The 19,801-nt window shown below is 41.1% G+C and overlaps 1 protein-coding gene and 1 long non-coding RNA gene across 3 annotated transcripts in view; one reads left to right on the top strand and one right to left on the bottom strand.

The window, feature by feature from the left end:
* Positions 1-19,801, top strand: part of LOC126263214 (uncharacterized) — a 110,914-nt gene that overhangs the window by 57,376 nt on the left and 33,737 nt on the right. For both annotated transcript variants that reach the window (XR_007546866.1, XR_007546865.1), the window contains exon 3: positions 12,785-12,891. This is a non-coding gene — a long non-coding RNA (uncharacterized LOC126263214). The remainder of the gene's footprint in view (positions 1-12,784; positions 12,892-19,801) is intronic.
* The window catches only part of LOC126263213 (UBX domain-containing protein 6), a 77,059-nt gene that overhangs the window by 49,100 nt on the left and 8,158 nt on the right, over positions 1-19,801 (bottom strand). Inside the window, exons 3-4 of the mRNA XM_049960284.1 lie at positions 11,354-11,681; positions 482-663 (exon numbers count right to left, since the gene is read on the bottom strand). Coding sequence (XP_049816241.1) covers positions 482-663; positions 11,354-11,586 — 415 coding nt within the window. The 5' untranslated portion in view covers positions 11,587-11,681. The remainder of the gene's footprint in view (positions 1-481; positions 664-11,353; positions 11,682-19,801) is intronic.

The following is a 19,801-nucleotide window of genomic DNA, read 5'->3' as shown; positions in this document are numbered from 1 at the left end:
GTAAATGAGGTAATTAAGGCCAACATCTACAGGTACTTGATGAAACCACATTTCTAAATACCTATCCCCTAGAACTGCTTTGTTGAAAGCGTCCACATTATACCAACTTCTGAACTTCAGCTAGCAGACAAATGTATGCATTTCTTTGTTGTAAGATGCCATGTCCCACAGTTGATTATTACATTGCATTATGTGGTGTGTATCTTATAGAAACCACAGTACTGGAATGGCACAAGAGCATGGAACACACTGATATGTTGTTGCGTTCATGCACTTTTTTATTTTGCAAGTACATTCTTATGCACATTACCTTTTCAACTGGGCTTTGCCAGATGATGTGTAACACCAGTAACCAAAAATCTGACACATCTTTAGTATTTATAAGCAGAAAATAAAGCAATTTCAAACTATCTCTTATAGGTTAGTGAATGCAGCAGATTTATGCTACTACAACCTATTTAAATAAATTTTAAATACTCACTTATAAGAGGACATTTGAAATACACTCCATTCACCGCCAAGTGCGGTGAAGCTTCAACTTCCGATGATAGCTTCTGCTGAGCTATAACTACTTCTTCTTCTTCTTCTTTTGCTGCTGCAGATGCTGCTTTCTTTTCTGCCTCTAGTTCTTTGCGTACTTGTGCCTGGATTGCAGCTAATGAACTAAACAGAGAATAGTAATTATCACATACCTTATAAATAGTATTTCTTCTGAATCTATACAGTCTATTTAAAACTGCATAAAAGAATGTGCAGTATGATATGAACTGTCCTTCACAAGTATTCATCAGAACACAAGATAGTGAAATATATAGTTAAGAGTAATAACATTTGTGATGACTAGTGAGAGTGATGAGGAAAATGGTGTCGGCACTCAGAGGGTAAAGTACTAATAGTGCTGAATTTAAAATCTTACCTATGACAAAACATCTTTTACTGAGTCTGTTTCAATGATATCCCTCCAGGTGTATGACTGTGTCGCATGAGACACAGTCAGCCAAAATATTGGTAGTTCATCTCTCATGATGTGGTCACTCATACAGAAGAATTTTATTGACACTTGTGTATTTCAATAAAAAATTATCAACAGACAAAAAATAAGAGCAGCAACGACACACCTACATATAACCAACAGATGCTGAACACTGATGCTTATCCTCCCCACCCCCCCTTAAAAATAATTTCCTTATAAGTCAACAATACTCTAGGCAAGAATCAATTGCTGGGTCCTCTGTCATTTTTACGAAACTTTTTCGTCATGCTCTGAAATCAGACTTAGACTGAAAAATTTCCTCATACTAGTATGGCACAGCTCTCATATGCTGCAGAGGGATATCATATACAATTCCGAAACCAATTATTTATATATTGTTACCTGCTTAATCAATGGTTTAAGTTGAGACCCATCACAAGTATTCTTCTTAGTCTTGCTACTTTCTAATAAACCCAAATAAGACAGGAGAAACTTCACCAACAGGAAGAGAGAATTCACTAACATCAAAATTACAGAATGTGGACGAAGCAGCACAAATGTAAAAATATTGCTTCACCAAATGTATATTCCAGTGAATTTTATTTAATATTTCTTGGTCAAAGGCCAAGCTAATAATATTCACTACATTTTAGCATTAAATCTTAAAAGTGTGTGCCACAATTTTCATTTCCACTCTTTTTAGTTAGGTACACATGTTGTACATTTATAACTTGCTAGGTACAATTTTCCTTTAACACATATTGCTGTGTCCAGCAAGTCTGACAATTTTTTTCTGTGCTGATAGGGTACTTGGAAACATTCCATATCAATCTGGTTGTTGTTGTGGTCTTCAGTCCTGAGACTGGTTTGATGCAGCTCTCCATGCTACTCTATCCTGTGCAAGCTTCTTCATCTCCCAATACCTACTGCAACCTACATCCTTCTGAATCTGCTTAGTGTATTCATCTCTTGGTCTCCCCCTACGATTTTTACCCTCCACGCTGCCTTCCAATACTAAGTTGGTGATCCCTTGTTGCCTCAGAACATGTCCTACCAACCGATCCCTTCTTCTGGTCAAGTTGTGCCACAAACTCCTCTTCTCCCCAATCCTATTCAGTACCTCCTCATTAGTTATGTGATCTACCCATCTAATCTTCAGCATTCTTCTGTAGCACCACATTTCGAAAGCTTCTATTCTCTTCTTGTCCAAACTATTTACCGTCCATGTTTCACTTCCATACATGGCTACACTCCATACAAATACTTTCAGAAATGACTTCCTGACACTTAAATCTATACTCAATGTTAACAAATTTCTCTTCTTCAGAAACGCTTTCCTTGCCATTGCCAGTCTACATTTTATATCCTCTCTACTTCGACCATCATCAGTTATTTTGCTCCCCAAATAGCAAAACTCCTTTACTACTTTAAGTGTCTCATTTCCTAATCTAATACCCTCAACATCACCCGACTTAATTCGACTACATTCCATTATCCTCATTTTGCTTTTGTTGATGTTCATCTTATATCCTCCCTTCAAGACACCATCCACTCCGTTCAACTGCTCTTCCAAGTCCTTTGCTGTCTCTGACAGAATTACAATGTCATCGGCGAACCTTAACGTTTTTATTTCTTCTCCATGGATTTTAATACCTACTCCGAATATTTCTTTTGTTTCCTTTACTGCTTGCTCAATATACAGATTGAATAACATCGGGGAGAGGCTACAACCCTGTCTTACTCCCTTCCCAACCACTGCTTCCGTTTCATGTCCCTCGACTCTTATAACTGCCATCTGGTTTCTGTACAAATTGTAAATAGCCTTTCGCTCCCTGTATTTTACCCCTGCCACCTTTAGAATTTGAAAGAGAGTATTCCAGTCAACATTGTCAAAAGCTTTCTCTAAGTCTACAAATGCTAGAAACGTAGGTTTGCCTTTCCTTAATCTTCCTTCTAAGATAAGTCGTAAGGTCAGTATTGCCTCACGTGTTCCAGTATTTCTACGGAATCCAAACTGATCTTCCCCGAGGTCGGCTTCTACTAGTTTTTCCATTCGTCTGTAAAGAATTCGTGTTAGTATTTTGCAGCTGTGGCTTATTAAACTGATTGTTCGGTAATTCTCACATCTGTCAACACCTGCTTTCTTTGGGATTGGAATTATTATATTCTTCTTGAAGTCTGAGGGTATTTCGCCTGTTTCATACATCTTGCTCACCAGATGGTAGAGTTTTGTCAGGACTGGCTCTCCCAAGGCCACCAGTAGTTCCAATGGAATGTTGTCTACTCCGGGGGCCTTGTTTCGACTCAGCTCTTTCAGTGCTCTGTCAAACTCTTCACGCAGTATCGTATCTCCCATTTCATCTTCATCTACATCCTCTTCCATTACCATAATATTGTCCTCAAGTATATCGCACCTTGTATAGACCCTCTATATACTCCTTCCATCTTTCTGCTTTCCCTTCTTTGCTTAGAACTGGGTTTCCATCTGAGCTCTTGATGTTCATACAAGTGGTTCTCTTATCTCCAAAGGTCTCTTTAATTTTCCATTTTCCTGTAGGCAGTATCTATCTTACCCCTAGTAAGATAAGCCTCTACAGCCTTACATTTGTCCTCTAGCCATCCCTGCTTAGCCATTTTGCACTTCCTGTCGATCTCATTTTTGAGACGTTTGTATTCCTTTTTGCCTGCTTCATTTACTGCATTTTTATATTTTCTCCTTTCATCAATTAAATTCAATATTTCTTCTGTTACCCAAGGATTTCTACTAGCCCTCGTCTTTTTACCTACTTGATCCTCTGCTGCCTTCACTACTTCATCCCTCAAAGCTACCCATTCTTCTTCTACTGTATTTCTTTCCCCCATTCCTGTCAATTGTTCCCTTATGCTCTCCCTGAAACTCTGTACAACCTCTGGTTCTTTCAGTTTATCCAGGTCCCATCTCCTTAAATTCCCACCTTTTTGCAGTTTCTTCAGTTTTAATCTACAGGTCATAACCAATAGATTGTGGTCAGAGCCCACGTCTGCCCCTGGAAATGTCTTACAATTTAAAACCTGGTTCCTAAATCTCTGTCTTACCATTATATAATCTATCTGATACCTTTTAGTATCTCCAGGGTTCTTCCATGTATACAACCTTCTATCATGATTCTTAAACCAAGTGTTAGCTATGATTAAGTTGCGCTCTGTGCAAAATTCTACCAGGCGGCTTCCTCTTTCATTTCTTAGCCCCAATCCATATTCACCTACTACGTTTCCTTCTCTCCCTTTTCCTACTACTGAATTCCGGTCACCCATGACTATTAACTTTTCGTCTCCCTTCACTATCTGAATAATTTCTTTTATTTTGTCATACATTTCTTCAATTTCTTCGTCATCTGCAGAGCTAGTTGGCATATAAACTTGTACTACTGTAGTAGGTGTGGGCTTCGTATCTATCTTGGCCACAATAATGCGTTCACTAAGCTGTTTGTAGTAGCTTACCCGCGTTCCTATTTTCCTATTCATTATTAAACCTACTCCTGCATTACCCCTATTTGACTTTGTGTTTATAACCCTGTAGTCACCTGACCAGAAGTCAGGTTCCTCCTGCCACCGAACTTCACTAATTCCCACTATATCTAACTTTAACCTATCCATTTCCCTTTTCAATTTTTCTAACCTACCTGCCCGATTAAGGGACCTGACATTCCACGCTCCGATCCGTAGAACGCCAGTTTTCTTTCTCCTGATAACGACATCCTCTTGAGTAGTCCCCGCCCGGAGATCCGAATGGGGGACTATTTGGTTAGGAAACCATAAAAATAACTCTTTTGCTCGACTGGTCATCACTGTGACCCTTTTCACCTTGGCAAGGGGAGTGTTGCAGAAGTTCATTATTCAATGTTTTTCAAACAATAGGAAATTTGAGGCGGAATAACAACAAAATAGGATAGATTGCTACTCATCACATCAGGAGGGACTGAGAGGCACACAGGCACATTTAAATTTAGACTCAACTATCGGACAAAGTAATTCCTCAGATACAGCTCATCTGACGCAAATGTCAGTTTTCCAAATATTTTTAACAGTCTGTTCAGTCTGCTTCAGTTGCCATACTCTGCTGCATGCATCTTTTGCATGTTCAAATGCTTGCAAAAACACATACGAATAAAGAAATTACAGTAATACAGTTCATAGACATGACTGTAGTAGCTCAAAAATTCAAGAATTCCTAAAGAATGGTTCCCAGTTAGAAGATTTCTCTCACAAGAACGGTTATCTTTCCAGGGACAACATCTATCATTCATGTAAATGGGAAAGTTGAAACTTAACTCAATTAGAGAAAAACTAAAGTGATTCTGAACCTTCAATTAATCTGCTGGACCAATTAATACTAGTCAGCTGTACAAACTGTGCAACTGCATGATTTTGTGTTCAAAAGAGTTCTTCCAAAATATGTTGAATTACAGTGTGTAATATCAGACTCAGATCACAAAAAATTCTTAATGGGAGAAATGGAACGCAGGAAGAATAAATGGAATATGTAAGTTATCTGCAAACATTCTGTACATTAGAGTTAAAAAGGAAAGAAAAAGGTGAAAAGGAACAGTGCTGGATTAAGTATTGTGTCCTTCATCAATTACCTCTGCAAACACATTTTACACAACTCAACGAGATCTTGCCAATTACTGCGGATAGATGGCGCTAGGTGGGTGTGTCGGTCAGCCGGGGAGCGTGCTGAAATAGTCCCTGCATTTACTATAAACGCTGTGTCCGGATGGCACAATGATTAACGTAACTGCCTAGTAAGCAGAAGATCGCAGGTTTGGGTCCTGGTCCGACAGATATTTTCACCCGTCACTGCCGATTTCGAATAAAGCCACGATGCAGCTGACAACATTGGTTCCTTCCCTTTCCTTTCCCCCTCCTCCATCTTAAACTTATACTACAGCAATTCCTTCATCTCCTGGAACTTTGTTGAGATTATTTCCCTAAGTCGCACTGAACAAATGTCAAAGACGAACCAGCCACAGGCTCAAACCTGCCTTATGTGACCTGGATGATTCTGAACAGACTGAGAACTGGGGCATCACAATGCAAAGTCTACCAATGAAATTGTGTTTCAGCAGTGATGATGAAATTTGTCAGGACCATCAGCATCTGCTTGTCTGCAGGAACCTGCCAGACAGATGCACAACCACTGATGCTACTGCATCTAACAAAGCAATAGTCAACACCACCGAATACTGCGCTCTCCACAGAATATGAAGACAAATATCTTGCTGTTCGCTTTGTGTGTGTGTGTGTGTGTGTGTGTGTGTGTGTGTGTGTGTGTGTGTGTGTGTGTAAAATGAGTGCCTACAAAACATTGATGATAAGCGGTATGTGAGAGCATAAGAAAAATTTTCTTGCAACTTTTTTTGACAGCACATGGTACTGAAATGATTATTCCAGTATTTAAACCCATAAGATAGTGAATTAACAATGTAGCATCATCATCAATCATCATCATCATCATCATCATCATCATCATCATCATCTCGCTTCCCACATTCCATTTCCTCTGATCGTACGAGTCTCTCTCTTTAGTCCGCTGGTATCCGTCATGTTCCAGACCTCTCGACTTCAGCTGCTCCTAAATCCTCAACGCTTTCTTCTTTCCACTGTGGTATAATGCCACTCTTTCTTTGGCCATCGGTTATTGTCCATTCTATCTACATGTCTATACAATTTTTGACATTTTATCTCTGTGGTGTCTGTTACTGATTCATCGACAACCATAGCCTCTCTAATGTTGGTATTTGGTACATCGTGCAGCTTGGATGTCACAACTTCACCTCCAAAAGTCCATCTCCAATGCAAACCTTGTTTCTCTGATGCTTGTTAATTACCCACATTTCTGCTCCATACGCAGCAATGTTTTCAACATTTCTCCGTACATAGCAATGTTTTTAACATCTGAATGATGTATCACCTGTTTAGTCGACTTGTGCTGATAAATTACAAACAATTTGCTGTAAATGCAGGAGTGGAACTAAATAATGAAGCAGTTATGCATCAAGCGCCGAAAAATTTCACGAAAACCATAATGCAAAAAAAAAAAAAAAAAAAAAAAATGTATTATTAGTGACTTTTTATGCAAATCTTGAAGTTTGTTATTTTCCCATACAAAAATAATGACGGTCATTAAAATGAAGATCATTGTGCTGCACAGTGCACTCAGCAAATGGGTGGCCCAGCTGTTTCTTGGCCGCAGTTTGTTGGCAGCCATCAAGCGGACAGACAGATTGGATCCTGGGGCCTTTATCTTTCGTGGGCAAGTACTCTACCATCTGAGCTCTCCTGCAGACGTTGCAGAAATAGCACTTCTGGATGAAAGAATATTGCAGAGACATGACTCAGCCACAGTCTAGGGGATGTTTACAGAATGAAATTTTCACTCTGCAGCGGAGTGCCAGGAAATTTCATATAAGGGCACACTCCATTGCAGCATGAAAATTTCATTCTGGAAACATCCGTCAGGCTGTGGCTAAGCCACGTCTCCACAATATCCTTTCTTCCAGGAGTGCTAGTTCTGCAAGGTTTGCAGGAGAGCTTCTGTGAAGTTTGGAAAGTAGGAGATGAGGTACTGGCAAAATTAAAGCTGTGAGGAGGGGTCGTGAATCATGCTTGCATAGCTCAGTTGGTAGAGCACTTGTCCACGAAAGACAAAGGTCCCGAGTTCGAGTCTCGATCCAGCACAGTTTTAATCTGCCAGGAAGTTTCATATCAGATTACTGGTTGTAATGCCCATGTAGAATGGGCACAGTGGTTACAACTTAGCTTATAGATCACATGACTGATTTCCCTTTGATGGGACAGGTGACGCTTGAGACTGGACTGGAGTAAGTGGTGGTGGTTTGAGGATGTATGAGACAGGTCTGGGACTACCATCAACCACCTACTCCAGTCCAGTCACAGGCATCCCCTATCCCACCAAAGGCATAGCTACCTGTGAAACCAATCATGTGATGTACAAACAAAGCTGCATTCTACGAGGGCTTTACAAACAACAAGCTGTCTGTCTGCATGAATGGCCACCAACAAACTGGGGCCACGAAACAGCTGGACCACACAGCTGCTGAGCACACTGCCCAACACAATGTTCTTCATTTTAATGATTGCTTCAAAGCCCGTGCCATCTGGATCCTTCCTACCAACAATAGCTTTTCTGAACTGTGCAGGTGGCAACTCTCCATGCAATATCTCTTATATTTCCATAATCCTCCTGGCTTCAACCTTTGGTAGCCATTGCCTTACACCCACCTATCTCCCCTTCCCTGTTCCCACTCCAACACTAAACAGCACTCTGTTCCACCAATGCACCTACAGTCTTTTCATTTCTCTCCTTTTCTGCTCCCCCACCCCTGCCACCTCCGTCTAACCTCCCAGCTGCACCTAGCTGCCCTACCTTCTCTCCACCTTGTCCCTATGCTCCCACAAGCAGCACTCTACCACTCCAACCTCTACCGTGGTATCCCTCCGCCTCCCCATTCCAGCCTCCTCCTTACCCCAACCACCCAGACTGCTTCCCCCATCATGCACTGCTGCTCGCAGTCTGGCTTCGACAGCCAGAGACTGCAGTCGTGTGTGTGTGTGTGTGTGTGTGTGTGTGTGTGTGTGTGTGTGTGTGTGTGTGTAGGTTGTCTAATTCAGATGACAGCCTTTTTAGCCGAAAGCTTACTGTTATGCCTATCTGTAACTTAACATCTCTGCTATATGGTGAGTAGCAATCTTTTCTTTTCATAATATTATTAATATTGAATAAATATTGAAATAAATATCCTCAGCATTCTCTTTTACTATAGCGGTTTTCATATTTATACTTCCATGCTGCAAAAATATGCAGTTTACTTGATACATCACATTAATGCACTAAACTGTGTCATTTTTGGCACGATTTGTTGGGCAAAAGTATAAGGTAATACGACATTGCCAAATGAAATTATAAACTTTATTTGAAATTAAAAGTTGCTTTGAAACTTCCTGGCAGATTAAAACTGTGTGCTGGGCTGAGATTTGAACTCGGGGACCTTTACCATTCACAGGAAAATGAAGTACTGATGAAAGTGGAGCTGAGAGGGTGGGTCATGAGTCAGTAGAGAAGTTGCCCATGAAAGGTAAAGGCCCTGAGATGGAGTCTCTGTGTGACACTGTGTTTTAATCTGAAAGGAAGTTTCATTTCAGTGCACAGTATGCTGCAGAGTGAAAATTCCATTCTAAAAGCTTCCTTCATTATTGTCAGAAAAGTAATTTCTGGTGACAAAACCAGCAAGCTTCTGAAAGCATGACTGGAAAAATCCTTCAAGCAAAAATGAAGGAAGAAACAAATGAGCTAGTTTGCACCTTCTAAGTACGTTCAAAATGCTTACAGCCACAAATCCATTTAAGTCTATGTTCACAGCCCTAGGTGGTTGTTTCAACAATGGGATGACGAACTCTATTAATGTCAACAGGCAAATAGGCCATTAAGTGTACCTGGAATGGCAGATCTCAACCATGAAGATATTCTAAACAGATACAAGGTCATTTTTAATTTAGTGGAAAAGGAACTTTCCATTCCAGCAGGAAGTGTGGATGTTATAAAAGTCTAATGTTGTTGTGGTGGCTTATATAGTATACAAAAGGCTGTTTCCACACTATATTGGGGTGTTAGCATACCAGAAGCATATTGGTTCAGAAGAACTTAGAAGTTATGACGATGTTATCTTTTGAAAAATTTTTCAGTGGTGTGTGGTCACAGAGTTATTTTCTCTTTAATTGAGTAGATTTAATGGGATTAACATAAATAACTTCCTTTTCCAGTACTTAAAATAAATGTAATTTGTGAGGTCGGTGTTTATAATTAAACCAACAGATCTTCAATTTCAACATAACACCAAAAAGCACTTAAATAAGCAAAGAATAAGGAACATACAGTACTTCAAAAACAAACACTCAGGAACTGATACAAAAATTGGCAAAAAATATCAAAATCCGAAGATAACATGAAAATCTGCAAAAATTAACATCCAAAATTGGCATAAAATAACATCGAAATTTGCAAAAAATTAATATCAAACTGGTGATAAAATAAAACTCCTTGTTCCTATCCCTGTGCATATCTTGTGCACAGAGCTGCAAGTACAGACAAATAGCATCTACTTCCCTAAAAAATTGTCACTAATGGAGAAACAGATAAACTCAGCTAAAAGATTATTTTATTCTTCTACTATTTAACTCAACAACAATCACTGGTTGTATTTTTTCCAATTATCAGTTTCAGCTGTGATCTACAGTATCTTCAGAATGAGGAAACAAAATTAAAAACACACAATAAATATTTTGCATCTCTGATGCTGAAGTATCATACCAGTGCTGCAGCATAAAAAGAGTGTCCTCCAGTTAAATAAGTGAAGGGAACAAAATTATTCTTTCAATAGTGGCTTTCTCCGAACTAATGACACCTTATTTCATAGCAAAAAGGTGCAAAGGATACGGAGTCTAAAGATAATGTACTTATTAGGTAATGAAGAAAGAATATTACTGTAGACACTCTGAACCAAAATTAAAAATTACACTGGTAGATAAAGCAAATAAAGTGTTAAGGTGATAAACAGATGACAAAAGACAGACAGCAGAAGAATGTCTAACATGTAATTGGATATTTTATAAATGGATAGAAATAAAGGGAAAACGAATGTTAAAATGTGTGTCTTCTACAATGACAATTTATGTTAAACCAGATATGAGAGGAAACCGAGCAAGCATTGAGGTATGTATGATTATCAACCCTGTTGGAAGATGAGTCCCATCAAAATATTTGTTGATAATTTTAATGGCTCTGAGCACTATGCGACTTAATTTCTGAGGTCATCAGTTGCCTAGAACTTAGAACTAATTAAACCTAACTAACATAAGGACATCACACACATCCATGCCCAAGGCAGGATTCGAACCTGCGACTGTAGCGGTCGCTCGGCTCCAGACTGTAACGCCTAGAACCGCACGGCCACTCCAGCCGGCTGATAATTTTAATACTCATTTCTATTGAAAAGGATAAAAATCATCTTATTAATGCTATTAAAATATGGAATATATTTATTATTTTCAGCTACTTTTTATTTTCTGATACTCTCGTGTGAGATCTTTCATGAATGGGTAAGTTGAAAGATTGCTCATTCATGTCTGCTACTTAAATAAGCAATTCATTCATTTGCGTGTCCCATTCTACATGTCATCATTTTGGAGCCATAGTCAATTCCAACATTATTTATTAAATGAGGTTACAGAACTCTATGACTGCACTCACTGACACTACAATGTATAAGGCCGCAATACCTGAGGATAACAATCAAAGGTTCAAACAAATATCTCTCTTACGTGAAGGCTGTTGCACTGTCTTGCTTCTGTCCACCTAGTCTAGCCATTGCAGCAGCAGCTGCTTGGCTTGCTTCCGCTGAAAGGGCAGATCGTGATGTCGTCGGCACACTGCTCTTCGGTGTCACTGTATTTGACCTTGGTTGCTCATCGGTCAGTTTGTATCCCTTCCCTGCTCTCTTGAACTTTGCATCTACTTTTTTCTTTTGGAAAAATTGCTTAATCTTATCAGCCATCTTGATTTTGCCAACTCAAACTCTTGGCGAATGCTCCTTGGGCAATTTCAACAGTGACACACTTTTCTTCAGCTCTTCTATTGTCTTGGAGGTAGCTGCAAAAATTAAAATTATGATATTCAAAGTTGTTGAAAGTTCATGCATTCAAGCCCAAAAAGGAAACAATAAGGCATTAGAATACAGAAAAAGACACATAAACCAGGCTTTCGAGTGCAAGAAATCAAAGCACAAATACAGGAGGAGGAGAACAACAAAAACAATGAGGCAGTACTTGTTAACTAATAAACAGTTGACACAAAACAGATGAAAAAAAGTTAGGCTTCCCACAAAATGTTCATAAGTGAACAATCTACTTGAGATGGCCATGTGGTGGTAGTAATTATTACAAAGATGAAGAATGAAGCACCAGGCATTTCTTTCTTAACTTATTACAGGGCTGAAATGACAACCACCCCATTCCCTAATTACGTCAGAAGAAAACTTCACTTGAGAATAGTATAAAATGTGACAGAATTGGTGCTCAGTACTTAATTTCACGGGGTTAAAAACTTAGTATTAGCAAGAGTAATGTCAATATACAAGGAACTATCCCAGCTTTTGAAACTATTTGCCTTTCGCAGGGAGGAAAGAGGGACAGATTCAGGAAAGGTAAAAAGGAAGGGCGGATCACTCAGACTCAAGGATGAGACGAACCCACCTGTGTTGTATATAACTATTTACTACCTACACTAAAGGCTCCTATTTGCTCTATGAGAAGAGCACTGCCCATTGATTCCATTTAGTATCTGCTTAACTAGCAAAAATGGTGTATGCTTGTATCAGTACTGGAACATTCCAAACTTTTTATGGTTTTAAATTATCCAATAATATATTAAAATGAAATATGATGCAATATACTCAGATCTTTTCAAGTAATCTTTTCATTAAAAAAAAAAAAAAAAAAAGATTTGCCGATACAATTAACACACTGTTATTGTTCACGGTTCTCTTAACATTTTTAGTGGATATCTCAACAACCATTCATCTTACTGGCACTTAGAAACCTTAAGATTTTAGTTTTTATTAATATGTTTTTACTATCCATACACTGTAGGTGGTTAAGTCAAGATGCTCACTCCTTGCTTGTAGATAATTTATAACATTCCACAATCACATTACAAAGTGGCCACATAAGCATGTTCACACTGTTCTGTTATAGAGGACTGGCAGCCTGCACTAGTCTCCATGCTCAAGCTAATTAACTCCAAACTCTGCCCTCAACAACTGAGTTTCCTGAGGGGACACCTGCTAAATGCAGCTGATGGGGTGAGCATTGCCCTCAGTTATTTAAAAATACGCTACAGTCAACACTGGTTCTTCAATGCTGTTTGCTAAAATTATCAAGTAATGGCTTACACTATCACCCCATAACACAAGTTAGAAATGAAGTCTACAAAATAGCCACCTGCACTGTAACAACATTTTGTCCTGAACGGAGACACTGTGTTTATCTGAAATGGTCTATCTTTTTAAGTTATATATGTCTCAGAATGCTGGATTAAAATGTTTTCTACAGTCTCTGAGAGTCATTAACAATTTTCAATATTGTTTATGGACTTTACTACATGATACAATAACAACCACTGTTTGGGCTTTAGAGCTCTTTGGTTCATTTGTTGCATCTTTCCTGTCCTTCAGCAGTTATGTATCCACACAGTACCTTAGCACAGTGCAAAGTAAAAAAAAAAAAAATCATGTAATTGATCAGCAGAAAATTTATAACAACACAGAATAGACTTCCAGGTCAGTTTTTCGCCCCACAGCTATGTAATGCTTGGTGTCAAACGGTAAATGATTTCCCTTAGTTTGGCAAGAAATTGTCAACTAGCTGTCAGTTCTCATGCACAGATAAACTTGCTAGTAGGCATTTTTGCTTTTGGCCGTGTTGTAGCAACTTCCAATTCAACTGCTTAACAATAAAATAATGGCATCAATCTCAGATGCTAGAACGTCAAAAAGTGGTCAGTATTGATAGCACCTCAATTTTTCACTGGCCCAGTTAGCATTTACTCATACTTCTTACAGTGAGAACTGTCTCTTATTTCTACTTAGGTTTTTCTTTTTTGTGAAAGATGACTTTAAATCTATAGATGATCTTGAAAATCAATAACACCAGTTTTTCTTTGGGCTGTTAATAGAGCATTTCATTCCTTCAGTCTCTACCAGTAACATATCTCAAGATACACAGTAATACTATCAGCAGATATTGATTTCAAATTTATCCAGTGCTTCAATGGTGTGTTACCTGTTATTTCCTGACAATTTCTTGACAAGCATTCCATTTTACTGCTGTCATCGAGACTGTGGCAAATGTGACTTACTTCATTCAAAATGTGACAGAGATGTTGGTTATAAGACTGAGGTGGAAAACCTCCAGTACTGTTGATAACTCATACCATTTCATAGGTCTACACAGAATTAAACTTAACAAACAGCTTTCAATATTATGTAATTTATATTTGGAAGTAGATACTTAAGGTCATGTACTAACACTATTGCAGAAGGAAATGAAATGCTATACATTTGGGTTTCCTACCTAAACAATACTAACGGAAATTTGGTACCTTCGTAACTCCTGGGTTTTTTGTTGTTAGACGTCATGTTGGTGACAAGAGTAGCAACAAATCTTTACAGTACACAAAGGAAAATTCCTGTTAGGCTGGATATTACTACTGTACAAAATAGCATAAGAAATCTTCTCAATAACCACTGCCAGCTGTTCAATTTGTGATTACAGATTATAATTATTATTGTTGTTATTTATATCAGTGGTTTGCACCACCTTCAAATTCGCAACTAAATCAGGACCCTTGTTATATGAAATACACAATGTTCCTGTATTGAGACCAGTGAGCCACTGAAACACCCCCACAGCTTGTAGTAACAAGACAATTGGTAACACTACCAAGACACCGTCTTTTGAAATGCATCTCCAGATGTGTAGCCCATCTGCAAACTGACGAACCCACCCTGCTATATCACAACAAGCATCTACTGTCTGTTTTCAAAGCTATACCAATCCTTCTGCAGCACACTTTTCAAATCAGCGATGACACAGTGTGTCCCAGAGGTAATACCTGTTTTCCACTAAATGTGTTAGCACTATACAGAATACAAAAATGAATAACTACTATAACAAATGCAAGAAATGCACAGTAGCATAACCTACATAAATCACCTCATGCTACACAGCACTGTTAAACAGGAAATTGATTCTTTGACAACACATATGGCAGTTATAGGGTCCTTCTGGGAGAATCTACATTCCCACCACAAGCATTATCCAACATTCAGTTGGAGACTATACTTACCATATGTACCTCCAAGAGGGCATGTATAACACACAAAAAAAAAAGAGTACAAATGCGGAAATCATCTCCCACAATCCCTCCCTTTCCTCAATAACTGGAATTTGTAGCCTTGCATAAAAACAAAGTGAAACTGAAACATAGTTTGACTGCATTAGTTATAAAGCAATTTAGATAAAATCATAAACTGAACCTCAATCAGTGGGCCCACATATTGAAAGTCAAGGGTTAAATTTTTATATATCTGTATCATACTTTCAAGCACAGTAGCACAACAAATAAAGAAGTAAAGGAATTCTCTTGGATAGATCTCTAATGTGCTGTAGCACTGAACCTGCATACTTGTGGAATAAGCAAGGGTAAATACAAAATCCACCAAATACAGCACAAAAGCTTTGGAAACTGTGAAATCGAGATTGCATTGTACAATATGCTTTCATCACACAATCTGAGCACAGGATTGGTTGGTTGGTTGGTTGGTTGGTTTAAAAGAGGGGGGGAGGGGGGGGGGGGGGAGAAGGGACCCAACTGCGCCATCTCTGGTCCCTTGTTCCCAGTAAAATAATTACAAAGCGGAAAGAAGAAAAGAAAGGAGATGTACAGCACAATGACAAGAGAAAGGAAGAACCAGTAGAATGGCAGAAAGACAACCAACACTACTATGGACAAAAATATAAAAAGAAAACCATAGAAGCACGAAACAGGTAGAAGGGGTAAAAACAAGAGCAGATGACCGTGGCTGCCCAACCACGAGAATTAAAGGGAAAAGCCAGCCACTTTGCGACACATTAAAACATCCACCCCAAAAGCATTAGGGACAAACGACATGCACTAAAACTTATACAGAATGATAGAACGAACCATTGCATATAAAACGTAAAACTAAATTAGCCGATAAAGCGTTGTCAGCTAAAATTAATGGTAACTGAAGAGTCCGTCGCAGCAGAGGGTATTGAGGTGCTTCCAGCACTTCCGCTTAAGCTGACGGAGGTGAGGAAGCCAAGTCAATCAAGCATTGAAAACCAGTCCTAAGAAGCGGTATGTCTCCACTACAGTGAGTGGAACGTCGTTAAGGTAAAGTTATGATTCTGTATGAACGGTAAGACGCTGACAGAAGTGCATAACACTTGACTTTGTGGCCGAAAACTGGAAACCGTGGGCTACAGCCCATGACTGCCCCTTGTGGACGGCCCCCTATAGGTGCTGCTCAGCAACACCAGTACAGTGGTGTAGTATGAAATGCAGAAGTTGTCTGCATGCAGAGAAGGTGAGACGGATGGCCCTACAGCTGCTGCTGGACCATTAATGGCCACTAAAAATAAAGAGAGAATACAGAGATGTGCGGAACCCCATTCTCCTGGATATGGGGAAACTATGGGAGGCACAAACTTGGACATAGAAAGTATGAAGCGACAGGAAATTCTGGATAAAAATCAGGAGTGCGCCTCCAAGACCCCATTCATACAATGTGGCAAGGATATGTCGTCGCCAGGTCATGTCATACACTTTTCGCAAATTAAAAAAAGACGGCGACCAGGTGTTGGGGTCTGGAAAGGCTGTTCGGATGGCAGACTCTAGGGACACAAAATTATCAGTTGTACAGCGACCATGGCGGAAGCCGCCCTGACATGGAGCCAGAAGGCCATGTGACTCCAGGACCCAATCCAACAGCCGACACACCATACGTTCCAGCAGCTTACAAAGAAAGTTGGTGAGGCTGATGGGCCAATAGCTATCCACATCAAGTGGGTTTTTATCAGGTTTGAGTACTGGAATGACAGTGCTCTCCCGCCATTGCGATGGAATGACAACATCGCACCCAATCCGGTTGAAGGTGAGCAGGCGATTTCGCTTGCAGTCAGATGAGAGATGTTTAATCATCTCACTGTGGATCTGATCTGGTCCAAGAGCTGTGTCGGAGCAATGTGGTAGAGCACTGAGGAGCTCCCACTCTGTAAATAGGGTGTTAGAAGATTCACTGCGGCGTGTAGTGAATGAGAGGACTTCCCTTCCAGCCACTGTTTGAGAATGCAAAAGGCTGGGGGGTAATTCTCCAATGCACAGGCTCGAGCATAGTGCTCGGTAAAGTGCTCGGCAATTGCGTTTGCGTCGGTAGATAACACACCATTTATGTTAACACCAGGAACACCTGTTGGGGTCTGGTACCCGAAAACATGTTTGATCTTTGCCCAGACTTGGGAAGCTGACGTATGGCGCCCAATGGTCGAGACATATCTCTCCCAACACTCCTGCTTCTGTCGTTTGATAAGCTGGCAACGTGAGCATGGAGCTGTTTAAAGGGTATGAGGTGCTCCAGGGAAGGGTGCTGCTTATGCCACTGTAGAGCTTGCCGATGCTCCTTCATTGCTTCAGCAACTTCCGACAACCACCAAGTGACTGTCTTTGGCCGGGGGCTTCCTAAAGAGTGAGGGATCATGTTTTCTGCCACAGAAACGATTGTTGTAGTCACCTGCTCAACCATCACATCGATGTTCCCGTGTGTGGGAGATTCAATGGTGACCGCACAGGTGAAAGTTTTCCAGTTCGCCTTGTTTAGAGCCCATCTGGGCAGGTGTCCGTGGGCTTGACGCTGGGGAAGTGGTCACTACCACACAGGTCGTCATCTGATCTCCAGTGGACAGATGGGGGAAGTCCTGGGCTGCAATTTGATAAATCAATGGCCGAGTAACTACCTTGAGCCACACTGAAATGTGTGGCAGCCTCAGTATTTAAGAGGCAGAGGTCGAACTGAGACAGTAAGGTTTCGACATCTCTGCTTCAGCCAGTAAGCACAGTGCCACCCCACAACGGGTTATGGGCGTTAAAATCTCCCAAAAGTAGGAAAGGTTTAGGGAGTTGATCAATCAGTGCAGTTAATGTATTCAGGGATACTACACCATCTGGAGGAAGATATACACTGCAGACAGTTAATTCCTGCATCGTCCTTATTCTGACAACCACAGCTTAAAGAGGGGTTTGAAGGGGCACAGGTTCACTACAGACTGAGTTTAGGACATAAACGCAAACTCCACCTGAACATGATTACAATCGCTACGGTTCCTGTAGTATCCCTTATAGCCCCGGAGCACAGGATTCCACATCACCAGGAACCAGGTTTCCTGGAGGGCAATGCAGAAAGCAGTTGTAAAGCTTAACAGTTGCCGTAGCTCAGCCAGGAGGTGGAAAAAGCTGCCGCAATTTCACTGGAGGATGACGTCATCGTGACACTGGGATGGCATGGAACACTCAATGAGGCACTTTATGCCTCAGGGTCACCTGTTGCCACGGACTTTTTGCCTGAGCAGTTTGTATCCATTGTGCCTGAGGGTCCAGCAAGATCTAGGTCCTCAGCGGATGCCAGAATCTCCATTTCATCTGCAGACACAGAGCTCGGAGGTAGCAGTGGTATGGGTGCCACCGCAATTCCCTTGGTCTTGGGGACCTTCCTTTTTGGATTTCTCTCGCTGGTCCTTTGGTTTCCCTGGCTGGGAGGACTTCACTGATTCAGTCTCCAGGACTGAGGATGAACATGAAGTCCTGCAATCAGCTGCTTTTGGGCTCTTCAGCCACTGGCAGGTGTCATCTTTCCCACTAACAGAAATCTGGGAAGGGACACCTTCCTAGCGAAGACAACCTAAGAAGTTGTGCACTTCTCTGGCTTAGAAGTAGGGACGGACGTCCCCAATTGTTGGGAGGGTGTTGCTCCTGAAGTAGGTGGTGCAGGAGCAACAGGGAGGGAAGTGCCTCCCACCATCAAGGGGACAGGTGCAGTCTTCTGGCTCTGAGAGGTGACTGGGGTTGGCAGAGCTGATGGGGCTAGAACTGTTGTAGCGGCGGCGTAAGACGATGTCATGCGTACAGTATGTAGGCATTAAAATTTCTTCTTAGGCTCAGTGTAGGTCAGTTGGTTCAGGGTCTTGTACTCCATGATTTTCCTTTCTGTAGAATCCTGCAGTCTGGTGAGCAAGGCGGATGGTGCTCTTTACAGTTGACACAGATGGGAGGTGGGGCATGTGGAGTATTGGGATGTGATGGGCGTCCACAATCTCGATGTGACACTGAAAGTACAGTGGGAAGACATATGACCGAACTTCCAACATTTAAATTGCCCGCAAGCATGTAACACCCATGACTGGGCAGAGAATGCTGTTTTGATCAAGACTGACCCAGATATTTTGGACAAGCATTCCACCTCCCCAAACTTGTCCTCTAAATGCTCAACAAAAAACTGAGGCTTCATCATCATGAAAGATTCCCCATCAGCTCTCGAACATACAAGGTACCGGGGCGAATAAGAGCCGCTGCCATCCTTAGTCTGACGTTCCTCCCATGGTGTGGCCAGAGAGGGGGAACAATTTGGAGTCATACTTCTGTGCACTGAATTGAGCCCATGAACGCTTAGAGACTGCTGATGTTTGACCACCAGCAAGAGATGATGTACTATGCTTCATCGCGTTTCATCCACCCAGAGGCCACCCACTTCAACCAGGGCCGCACGAGTGCCACCCAGCTGCAGCAAAGGCCACCTGGCAGGATGGCCATTGCAGAGGTCCCGATGCCCCAGGGGGATGGACATCTACCCCTTGGCAGACATGGGGAGTTAACGGCGCAAGCATCAGCAGTGCGATCCCTGTGTGGTCAGGGGGCTACAATCACCACGGTACATGGCGGCCCCACCACAACGGACTGGCTACCGTGCTGGATATCAGGTGTAACCAAGCAAACAAGTCAATTATCATCGTCAGCGTGGAAAACGATACTGCACAGTTGATGGAAAAATATGCACCCACGAGTGTGACCTCACCCAACAGTTGGAGAATGAGCAGAAGTGCAGATCCACATCAACGAAGGATGCGATAGGTCTCAGT

This window comes from Schistocerca nitens, chromosome 6 (genome assembly GCF_023898315.1).
Source record: "Schistocerca nitens isolate TAMUIC-IGC-003100 chromosome 6, iqSchNite1.1, whole genome shotgun sequence".
In the NCBI taxonomy this organism is placed as follows: Eukaryota; Metazoa; Arthropoda; class Insecta; order Orthoptera; family Acrididae; genus Schistocerca; species Schistocerca nitens.
Note: the sequence above shows the minus strand (reverse complement) of the source record. Positions and strands in the feature narration are given on the sequence as shown.